At 33.9% G+C, this 12,767-nt stretch overlaps 1 protein-coding gene and 1 long non-coding RNA gene across 2 annotated transcripts in view; one reads left to right on the forward strand and one right to left on the reverse strand.

Moving 5' to 3' along the window:
• The window catches only part of LOC128169593 (uncharacterized), a 133,937-nt gene that overhangs the window by 40,919 nt on the left and 80,251 nt on the right, over positions 1-12,767 (forward strand). Inside the window, exon 5 of the mRNA XM_052835707.1 lies at positions 1,199-1,249. Coding sequence (XP_052691667.1) covers positions 1,199-1,249 — 51 coding nt within the window. The remainder of the gene's footprint in view (positions 1-1,198; positions 1,250-12,767) is intronic.
• LOC128169594 (uncharacterized) lies at positions 4,452-5,595 on the reverse strand. Its single transcript, XR_008241558.1, has 3 exons — positions 5,456-5,595; positions 4,848-4,955; positions 4,452-4,754 (listed from the first exon to the last, which is right to left on the reverse strand). It is a non-coding gene; the product is annotated as an uncharacterized LOC128169594 (long non-coding RNA).

Raw genomic sequence — 12,767 nt, forward strand, 5'->3', positions numbered from 1 at the left:
ACAATATCATATTATGTTTCAAAAATGATACAGTATCATACAATATCATACTATATTATACAATATAATATATGTTTCAATGTTATGATGTATTATGTAATATGATATTGTAATATAATACTATATTGTTTTATATAATATGATATTGTATTATGTGATCAAATACAATAACGTATAACACAATACAATGTCATACCTTACGTTACAATATCATATCTCAACATTGTTTATTATGGTATTTTATTGTATTATATGATATATGTTGTAAATATGATAGGATGCAATATTTAATTCCATATTATTGTCTTGATTAACATATATGAACATATGATTATCGTACAATTTTTTAACAGATGATATACGATATTGTGTCGAAACAGAATCCATGAATATCCAAGATCATAAAGTATGATTTTCATTTGATATGATAAAGGTGGTCTCATAAAGGTGAAGTCTCATAGGGTGATGTCTCGTCTCGGTGAGCTTTGTAATCTGTGATTACCTATGTTTAGTACGAGTGAATCCATAATTTCTACGAATTTGATTTTGTTCATGGGAGCAGCCATATTGCTATACTGTTTCTGTTTATAAAGCATTCTCTGATTGGTCAGAACAAGAGGTCACAAAGGTTTAAAAATGAGTACTCTCACTAGATGGCACAATTATTAACCCGCATATGTGTTGCCTTTTCAGTCAAGGGTTTATGTAGAGCAAAGCGGATCAGAAACCCTTGACTTGGGAAGATGGTAACATGCAAACAATTTATAGTTCGAATGAATTTGAATTTAAATTTTATCCCATTAAAACATAATACATGTCGAAGTTAATTAAAACTAGCTTATATTGTTACACATAATGCAAATGTTAAAATTTATAAATATTAAGAATACATACATGTATAATGTAATGCACTACTCTTTAAAAAAGCAATATTTCTTTGGACTACACGTAAAAATATATCAATTTATCTCCCTATCTACAAAATATGAGATTTAGATATTGAATAAGGAAATTCATTAACTAAGAATCTTTGATCATTTGTCAAAATATTAATGATTATAACATGTATATGCAAAACTAATCATTGTATTGTGTAATTGTATTGTGTATTTGAAAAAAAAAATTGCGAAAATCTGCAGAAGCAGAGTTATGAAGTTTACTATTTCAATTAAATTGATGTTGATTTATTATTTTTTAGGTTTTAGACATGCATATGAATTCCTCTTCAAATGCCAATGATATACATCGGGTAAGTCAATTTATGTATGGTGGAAATAGTTTGAGCTAATGGCATCTAGCTTTGCCTTTAGGGAATACACAAAAAATTGTCAATTATATATTCAGCTGTTTTATACATTAAGAAATAGAAATATTATTGCTGGTACCCCTGACTTTAGAAACAAATATTATCATTATGGGATGCTACAGCTGGCATGGATTTGATATTAAGGAGGTATTGGAAACTTCTATATTGGGCCACATAAAATAAATATTTAGATTCTCATTCTGATTTGCAAAAAATATGGGGAGAGTGGGTGAATTTTATTAATTTTTTTTTTAAAAAAACTTTTTCACAGTTCAAATTCTAGAAATAACAACTGCTCTATTATTTTAAATTGTTTATGCTAATATGAGTACACAAATAACTTATAATCTTTAATTCCATTTTATTTTAACTTAACAGGGTGTTAATTCACGAAAACATTTGTATCCTTATGATAACAATCATGACTGGACTCAAACAGTGATCCACATGCTTAGGCAGCCATTAAAATGTTTCGAATTTTTAGTATACCAAGCCCAATTTTTTTTCTTGAAATTTTTTTTTTCACATAATTATTTTTTTCAAAATAAAATAAAATGCTTCATGGGCCCCATTTTCAGAGGGGCGGATTGGAATGAGAATCAAAAAATTAATTTTATGTGGCCTTGTGACCTAATTTTATTTTATTTTTTAAAAATAGACAACTAGCGCCAAGCTTGTTGCAAAGCGACAAGTAGGTATTCTGCCGCAGCTGTGTCATAAACGTTACGTAATACAAAGTTGATATGTATAACCTTTCCTTGATACAATGTAAGATATAAAGGCCTTTACTACATGTATTGGTATATGTTTGTTTTAAGACGATGTGCTTGTGAAATTTAATTGCCCTCCAACTTATTCTGTACATTTGAATTTTTAGCTCACCTGAGCTGAAAGCTCAAGTAAGCTATTCTGATCACATTTTGTCCGTCGTCAGTCTGTCCGTCCGTCCGTCCGTCTGTCTGTCCGTCTGTAAACTTTTTACATTTTGAACTTCTTCTCTAAAACTGCTTGGCCAATTTCAACCAAATTTGGCACAAAGCATCCTTATTGGAAGGCAAATATAAATTGCAGAAATGAAAGACCGATCTTTATTCAATGCGGAGAAAACATCGAAAATGTAGAAAAAGGGGGGTGCATTTTTTAAAATCTTCTTCTTACGATCTGCTGAGTCAAATACAACGTAATTTAGCTGAAATCATCCTTATGGGAAGGAAAATATAAATTGCTAAAAACTAAGTGCTAATTCTGTTTCAAATTTGAGTAATTTACGAAAATAATAATAAGACAGAGAGAATGGGGGTCAATCAGTTTAACTTCAGACTTGATATTTCATATATCGAAAACCAGTTTAGAGGTAAAAGCAGCCATCTTAAAGTTGAACGGAGATGAATTTAATTTGGTTGTTGTGCAACAATTTACGTACGAAGGGAATATTTGAAACATCAAAAATATATTTTTGCGTTTATGTGAAGTACATGTAAATTGAGGTTACCGGTATATATTTCAATGAGTTGACATTTTCATTTGTGACGGTGGGTTTAGCTTGTTTTGATTTTCGTTTAGCATGTTAAGTTTCTTTTAATTTAACTTGAGAGGAACCATCATCTTTATTTTAGAACTTAAAATTTTTACGTGTAGACCGGTTAATCAGATAGCTGATTGCTTACATGTACCAGCGCAAAATCTGATGCACTGACAACATATTACAGAATACTAGAGAGCTCTCTTCATTATGTTGGTACGTGTAATTTGGTACAATCTCTACGTAATGGTTGATTAATGCAACATGTTTTATTAAGATGCTCAGCAATTTCAATCTAAACAGAGATTATTCTCGCTGCTTAAAATATATAAGTATATATATGATGAAAAATAAATTGAGTTTTTCTAGTGCATTTTTCTCTTGTTTTAATTGTTAACAAATTTCTATTTACTAACCTGGCCTAGGAGTCAAGTTTCGGGTTATAAAGCAAGATGAAGAGCTTTGCGCACAATGCAACTGTATGTTTGTACACAAAGCTGAGGTCATGCTTTAGTTCATTATATTTACAGACCCTGAAACGTGCTACTACACCAGTTGCACGGTTCGGTTCGTTACGCTTTTTGAACGGTACGGTTCGCTTTGTGAACGGTACGGTTCGTTTTGTGAACGGTACGGTTCGCTTCTTGCACGGTACGCTTTGCTAAAAATAGCTGCACGCTTTGTGAACGGTTTGCGCGCTTTATTAATGAGGTAGGCGTGGCCTGAACGCTTTGATTTTGCTCGATATAATTTTGTTTAGTTTTTGCCCGATCTACTTCAGCAAAGAAGTAATTATGACAAGATTTTTTCTTTATATATATGTGATATTTTACAAATGTAATACAATATATTTAAAATCAGAACTTCCATCCTTTCCCCCGTTTTTAATTCGTTGCATGAAACGTGTACTCAGTGACAACCGGGAAGCGGAGGTAATTTTAATTGTGATTAGTCTATTATTATTAGTATTTAATTTTAGATGAATGTAATTATTACGGTGGATTAAAAGAACTGTGACTTTAATCCGATATATTTTTGTTAATTCAGCGAGCTGTCGATAATTTTATGAAGCATCTTAAGTGAAGTCATTAAATATTTCTAATCCATTTAAAATTGCTATTAAAAATTGCCCGAACTTTATTCCGATGTTTCTTTATTTCCTTTATCGTTGTTTTGATTCTCGGCTAGTTGTTCTTTTTACAAGCATCTTTCTTTTTCTTTATTCATAATTCGTACAGTATGATCATTCTTTATTGCGTAGTAATGAGTACTATTGCGGATCAAATTGCCCAAGTGAATATGCAATGTAAAAGTACACGCAGTTAATGATAAGACAAACAATGAATTTCAGATAAAAAATCTTGAAATTAACTGTTATTTAACTTTTTGACACGAATTTTTATTTATTTAAATATTGATTCTATGATTTTCTGCACTTGTTCGTATACACAGATCATACCTACATATGTACATGTAACCCGTCATCACTTCTCTTATCTGAACTAAGATCGCGTGTATAGTCATAATATGACTATTAGGCTGTTTAAAATTAATTCTACGTTTAACGTAACATGAAAATTTAAAACCTACGAGGGAGGGAGGAAAAAAATAAACAAACAAAAATTTCAAACAAGTGTGTATTTATTGAAAGTCACCCATTCAGTTATCAATACATCAACACTGTCATATAATACATATGGTAAGATTCAGTCCATGTTAATTTTTGCATTTTCAAAGCATATACTTTTGTGTAATTTATGTTTATATCCTTTCTGTGGGTACATCTTGTATACTGGACGAGCAGTGGAGTGACTTGCAATCACATCAAGTGTTACATCCAATGGATTTACATCAACATAGCAACCAAAGGGAAAACTTTTTCTTCTCAGGGAAAATGTTGCACAACACATGTGATTCACAGATTATCTACAATCAAAATAATGATATTATTTCATACATTTTCACAATGACACATTTTAAAATTTAACTTATCAGAGTTGTGGTGTAAGATTCACTCACCTACTTCTAAGAACTCAAGACAGGGTTCTTGAAATAACTGGCACCCTACAAGTGTATTCCACTTCTCTTCATTCTTCCACTTTAGTTGGGCCTCCTGTTAGTTTCTTCCTATTATATATTGTGAAAGAATGAATTATTATTCCTGAACATGTTATTAAAAATGTAGATACATTTCAAATGAAAGGGATTTGCAGTCATTATCGTGTCAAAACTCTTATCTAAATCAGTATATTATGCTGACTTAATGCATTGCTTCACTTCAAGGTATATACATCCACAATTATTATTAATATTTAAAACCAAATAATGGTAGTTCGAACACTGAAATCTTTGTATGATTTTATAGGGTCATTCACCTTTGAAATTGAACAAAAGTTAAAAAGGAAAAAATTTATCACATCTTGGAGCTAATATTGAAGTCTATGAAGAAAGTTATAATTTTTTAAACTCTTTTTATATCTTTTCAATGAAGCGGTGGTAAGAAATTGCTTAAGCTTTCCCCTTCTTAAAAAAATGCAAAAATAACTTAACCGTACACATTCTGAGTTTTTGTTAAATAAGATGGGTAGTCATTTCACTTGTTGATGGATCACATATATACAACAAACCTCGTTTTTGCCTTTTTGGGCGGAAGTTGGTTCAGCATGGTTCAGGCTCTGTGACTTGACAACCGACATTAAACAATCTCGAATAAGATTTTTACTGCCAACTTCGATCATGTGTTTGTCTGATCCATTATTGTTGGTTTTTTTACTTTCAAATTGATAGTGGCGTAGACTCTCATGTTCTTCGTATTGTGTTGTGAAAACTGAATACCTCAATGCTGTCTTTGAGCATGTTTTCTCTCATACAGGATGTACAATTCAGTCGCTAAATGAAAACCCAAACCGGAACGACTTTTTCAAATCCGGATTTGTTTGTTTTTTCAAAACGACGATTTCACAGAAACCTACGCGCGCGGGTTACGTTAAACGTAGAATTAATTTTAAACAGCCTTAGTTGTTTTTTTTGTTAAACTATACATGTACATGTAACATATTTCTATGATATGTACACAACTGGATATACACAAGTCAATAGCTTTTAATGGCGATATTTATCATTTTGTTGAACAAGTGTCCGCTCTTCAGTGTATGCCTATGCATGCGATTTAGCTGACGTTTTACAAATGCTGACTAACTTACACACATACTTGTTGTAAACAGGACACGAAAAAATACCCGGTAATCAACTAATGTTTAAAGTAATAAATATATTAAGAATTTATCTAGTAACAAAAATAATATGACAGCGAGGGAAAAAGACTTTGATCGCCAGTACATGAGTACATAATCACGAAGTCGGAAGGAAATTATTCTTGAATAATTTCAAATAGGAACACTCTTTTAAATAGGAATTTAAGAAAACATAAAACAAAACGTCTTCATACAATGATTTTCTTCTAGCCATATAGGAGGAGCCAAGTAGCACGCGGCGCATGGCCTGATCTGTACTGTTATACTTAAACTGATTGACAGGCGAAGCACGTGGAGTCCTGCGATAAAATCCCGCTCAAATGACCGACTATAGAATCCTATTATAGAAGCAAAATAAAATAGTTCAGTAATAAAACTTTAATTCAAGTATTATAATCAACACACAAGTTCTCTCTCTCTCTCTCTCTCTCTGAGAGTGTATGTAATTGTGTGCAAACAGTTTGGAACTATTAGATTTTTAACCGGGTTTTCCAACGGAAAAATCCGGTTATTAAAATGGTGAAAATGGCGGGCGGGCGGGCGGGCGGGCGGCTGCCAAAAGGGTACCCTCATTGTACGGATAACTCCTCCTACAGTTTTCAAGATAGGAAGTTGTTCTTTTGCAGATCAATTGTACATATATCAGAGGTGTGCATATTGCTAGGATTTTGATTTCCGATAATTTATGAAAAAAATACCAGCTTTTGAACTTAGTCATTTTTTGGCAAAATATTGCATATAGGGTACCCTCATTGTACGGATAACTCCTCCTACAGTTCTCAAGATAGGAAGTTGTTCTTTTGCAGATCAATTGTACATATATCAGAGGTGTGCATATTGCTAGAATTTTGATTTCCGATAATTTATGAAAAAAATACCAGCTTTTGAACTTAGTCATTTTTTGGCAAAATATTGCATATAGGGTACCCTCATTGTACGGATAAATCCTCCTACAGTTCTCAAGATAGGAAGTTGTTCTTTTGCAGATCAATTGTACATATATCAGAGGTGTGCATATTGCTAGGATTTTGATTTCCAATAATTTATGGAAAAAATACCAGCTTTTGAATTTAGTCATTTTTTGGCAAAATATTGCATATAGGGTACCCTCATTGTACGGATAACTCCTCCTACAGTTCTCAAGATAGGAAATTGTTCTTTTGCAGATCAATTGTACATATATTAGAGGTGTGCATATTGCTAGGATTTTGATTTCCGATAATTTATGAAAAAAATACCAGCTTTTGAACTTAGTCATTTTTTGGCAAAATATTGCATATAGGGTACCCTCATTGTACGGATAACTCCTCCTACAGTTCTCAAGATAGGAAGTTGTTCTTTTGCAGATCAATTGTACATATATCAGAGGTGTGCATATTGCTAGGATTTTGATTTCCGATAATTTATAAAAAAAATACTAGCTTTTGAACTTAGTCATTTTTTGGCAAAATGTTGCATATACATGTAGGGTACTCCATTTCACTGGATAAGGGTTGACATGGATTATGGATACAGTTTACATAAAAGAAAACCTGGTTTGCTGTCACATTGACAGCTTTTCACTTGTTATTTGTATGAATTGAATTCATTTATTTTAGACTCATGGTTTTCACAACGATTTCAACACAATGACTAAAAGTTTGTACAGTAGACGATGTATTCAGACTGAGCTCGACGGTTAAAATTTCGACGCTATTTCACAACACACAAATTAGATTGAAAATAAATTTAAAAAGAGCTGTGTTTGTGCTTACATATACTTTCAAAATGTTATTATCTCACTCAACTATTTACAATGTAATTTATCAGTTTTTGGTTAATTAATGTACCCAGTAAATGATATTTTCATTGCAAGTTAATATTTGTGAAAATCTCGCATGTACATAGGGTCGCTGAATTGTTCCTCGGATCCACGCGCCGATAGTCTTAGGTGTAGTTGTTTGTGTACATATCTACAGACAGTTCTTTTGTTTTTTAGAGATTAATAAAAGCCATGAAACTAACAAAGTAGAAATAAGATATATTTAGACTATACACACGACAGATTGTGATGAGTTACCAAACAGGTGTCCATTGAAAGGTGTGAATACCGGCATCTCATGCACACCTGTTTACGCGTCCAAATATACAGAGTTAGTTGTAAAAATCGGCACGTCTTTTAACCCCAAGGAACCCCAAGGAACCCCAAGGAAACCCCAAGGAACCCCAAGGAAACCCCAAGGAACCCCAAGGATACCCAAATGACAGAAATGAATAACTATTGATACCCAAGGGGGTCTCATTAGAGTGCAAGGGTCACCCCTTACCCTTGGTACCCCAATTATACCCCAAGGAACCCCAAAGATAACCTAATAATACAGATTTATAACTCCTGATACACCATAGGAATCCCAAGGAACCTCAAGGATACCCTAATGATACAAATTTTAAACTCGTGGTACCCCTGGGGACTCACTGGTATTCCAGACACACCTCTAAGAACCACAGGGAACCCCTGGGATATCCCAAGGAACTCCAAGAATACCCTAATAATACAGAATCATAACTCTTGATACTCCATAGAACCCCAAGGATACCCTAATAATACAAATTTAAAACTCTTATTAACCCTGAGGACTCATTGGTATTCCAGATACACCTTTAGGAATCCCAGGGAACCCCATGGATATCCCAAGGAACTCCAAGAATACCCTAATAATACAGAATCATAACTCTTAATACTCCATAGAACCCCAAGGATACCCTAATACATTGTAATACAAATGTAAAACTTTTGATAACCCTGGGGACTCATTGGTATTCCAGATACACCTCTAGGAATCCCAGGGAACCCCAGGGATATCCCAAGGAACTCCAAGAATACCCTAATAATACAGAATCATAAATCTTGATACTCCATAGAACCCCAAGGATACCGTAATACGCTGCAATACAAATCTAAAACTCTGGATAACCCTGGGGACTCAGTGGTATTCCAGATACACCTCTAAGAATCCCAGGGAACCCCAGGGATATCCCAAGGAACTCCAAGAATACCCTAAAAATACAGAATCATAACTCTTGATACACCACAGAACCCCAAGGATACCTCAAGGAACTTAAAGGATAACTTAATAATACAAATTTAAATTCTTGATACCCGTAGGGACTCATTGGTATCTCAGACAAAACCCACGGATACCCCAAGGAACTTTAGGGATATTCTTATCCATGTATTGGTTATATAAATTTTATAACTCTTGATATCCTTTGGAACTCCAAGGATACACTATATCTCTTGATACTTTTTGGGTCTCTTTGATATCCTAGACAAATCACAAGGTATCCCAGGAAACCCCATGGGTACCCCAAGAAACCTAAAGGATACCCTAATAGTACTCTAATAGTAATAATACAGATACCCCATTGTTATCCCTGACACACCCTATGGATACCTCAAGGAACTCCAAGGATACCCAGTAATATAGCTTTTGATACCCAAATGAACCCCAAGGATACCCTAATAACACAATTTTATATATCTGGATACACCCTCGGGGCTTTTTGATATCCCAGACACCATTAGGTATCCCATGGAACCCCATGGATACCCCAAGGAACTTAAAGGATACCCTTATAATACAGATTCATAAAACTTGATACCCCATAGAACCCAATGGAACCCCAAGGGTATAGCCTAATAATTCAAATTAAAAATTCTTGATACCACTGGGGACTCATTGGTATCCCAGACACGCCTCTAAAAACCTCTATAAACCCTAGGGAACCCCACAGAAATCCCAAGGAACTCCAAAAGATATCCTAATCATACAGATTTATAACTCTTGATACACCATACAACCCCAAGGATACCCTAATATGTAATACTTTAAAACACATTTGGTCTAGCCGAAAAAATTTTGTCTATAAATTTGTTTCGAAAATATAATGAAATTCATCGGCTATACGTTTTTTGTAACAGAGAGGACAAAATCTTTCATTTAATGGGATACCTTCCCATCTTCCCACTTCAACTGGTAGATGGTGATTTGAAGTACGAAAGAACTATATATATGATATGAGTTAAATTTGGCCCCCATTATTCGCAATTTTTTAAAGTGTTTCAGGTACAATAATATGTTATGTTATATTTTAGAAGAGTTGATGTAAAATTTATTTTTCACCTATTTATTTGATTTTTTTGCACTCACTGGCAGAAAATGACGTCAGAAGTGACACTATTTCTATATTTCAATCAAAATCAGTCCAAAATTTACATTTTTCTTATCTTTTTATGAATGGGAAATATAGAGGGCATGCTTGAACAGGGAAATTTTTTTTGTCACTTATTAGCCTTGGCTAGATACATCTCTGATTAAAATATTTTGTTTGTTTAAGCATGCTCTCTATTTTTTCTGAAAGAAAAACTGCTTGAAAACAAGCTGTTTTATGCTAACAATGCAAAAATGGCAGGAAAAGGTTGTCTTTACGATGTCATATTTCTAAATTCTGGGCAGTTGAATCAAAATGAACATTATGTAAAAACATCACATATATATCTGTACAAAGAAAAATGATGATGTTCATTTTAGGGGGCCATTTTAGGCCCATATCATATATATAGTCCTTAAGCTTTTACAAGAATTTTTCTGAATTTCAGGTGTAAAATATTGAAATAGTTCCGTCAGTCTGAAAATGTAGTCCTAAATGTACATGTTGTTGAGCATTTAATTCTTTTATATCATAACCACTGTAGCCAAATTGTATGCTGTACATGATAATTCCTCTGCATTTCTTATTAACATTTATAGTTTTTTTCATTATTAAAATCAACAGCCCAAAACTTGAACCATATAATGTTTATTTTTTCAAGGTTCTTGATAAGGGACATAGAAGGGGTAGTAATGTCATAGTTTTCCTTCTCCTCAAACATGTCAAAAGAATGAATATTGAGTAATTTTACATGAAATAAAAATTAGCTTGTATGATCAATCATGATAGACATGATAGAACAAACCCTTTTTAATTATGAAAATTTACTTCTATTACAAGTATCTAATTAATTTTTTAAACTTTATTTTAAACATAATCTCAAAAAACTGCCTGTTATTTTTTTTATTAAAAATTTGCTTAAGGTCAATAATTGAACAGACTATAATTTACCTGTAATTAATTTCCTTTGTTCTTTGAAACCCTTACCTGAGCAACATTCCCACTTAGCTAAAATCAGTCACCCATAAAATTTTTTAGAATTATAGCAAAGTGGGAAGACACCCAAAATTGACAAGGGTTGTCTACCAACAAACAAGGAGATGTAGGTGTAGGTAAATATATTGCAACAGTGATGGTGAAGCCATTGTGTATACATGTAAAGGGTTATGTTGGCCCTTTAATCCCTGTCCGAGAGCTACCACCAATAAACAACGGGTGTCTACCTGCAATTAACAGGTATTTTGGTGCCTCTCAGGTGAACATTCTGCGCGCATAATGGGTCAATCCATTGTGTTGTACCCACGAAGGGGAGATAGCCCCACTCCACACTTCCATGATCACTTCTTGTCTTTTCTCAAAAGTACTCCAATAAGGGTAACACCCCCTATGTCAATAGTAAAACAAGTTTGGGTCTTTGTAACTGAACAATATCTTTTCCCACTTCATTTGAAAATTTCACCGAAGAAACATTGTCATATTAAGTGTTCATATGAATGGTTCACCGGAAGAATTGCAGACTTCTTTGTGGTGACATGAAATTTAGTGCCCTATTTTCATGAATTTGATATAATTTGTTACTGATTCAATATTGGCTGATCATCAGTTGGTAAGAGACAACAAATTCTGCCGATTAACGGTACTCGATTATGATTTTCAACCGATTTGACAACATTAATTGTTAAATTCATCCAAAGTGAACAGATATTTTAAGTCAGGAGAAACATTATTTTTATCATACCAGTATGTATTGGGGTATCACAAGTGTTCCTTGGGTTGCCCAGATGTTTTTATGATATTCCATTGAGTAATTGGGTATTAATTAGTAATATGTTTTACAGTACAACTATTGGGGTGGTTATTAAATTTTATCAATTGGGTACCTTGCAATTGGGGTTCCTACAGGTATCCTTGGGGTACCAATAGTTGACCTTTGGACTCCAATGAGTATCCTGGGGTATCAATAGTTATCAATTTTTAGCTCACCGAGACGAAGTCAAGGAGAGCTTATGCTATACCCTCGGCGTCGGCGTCGGCGGTGGCGTCGGCGTCGGCGTCGGCGTCCGGACCTGGTTAAAGTTTTTGTTGCAGGTCCTGTATCTAAGCTATTACTTGTCCTATCTTCACCAAACTTGCATGGGTGATGCATCTGGACCTACTTATGGACTTGAAAGACTTGGATGCTGAATCTGGGTCCTAAATTTCAGATGCTGGAGGAGGTTAAGGTTGTTGGACCAGGTTAAAGTTTTTGTTGCAGGTGCCCTTTTATAGCAATATCTTAGTTACTGCTGGTCCGTACATCACCAAACTTGCATGGATGGTGTGCCTTATGATACTGATGCACCAGACAGGCTTGAGTGCTGAATCTGAGCTATAGGTTTCGGATGCTGGAGGAGGTTAAGGTTTTTGGAGCAGGTTAAAGTTTTTGTTGTGGGTGCCCATTGATAGCAATATCTAAGTTACTACTGGTCCTAACTTCACCAAACTTGTATGGATG

This window comes from Crassostrea angulata, unplaced genomic scaffold (assembly GCF_025612915.1).
Source record: "Crassostrea angulata isolate pt1a10 unplaced genomic scaffold, ASM2561291v2 HiC_scaffold_153, whole genome shotgun sequence".
Lineage (NCBI taxonomy): Eukaryota > Metazoa > Mollusca > Bivalvia > Ostreida > Ostreidae > Magallana > Magallana angulata.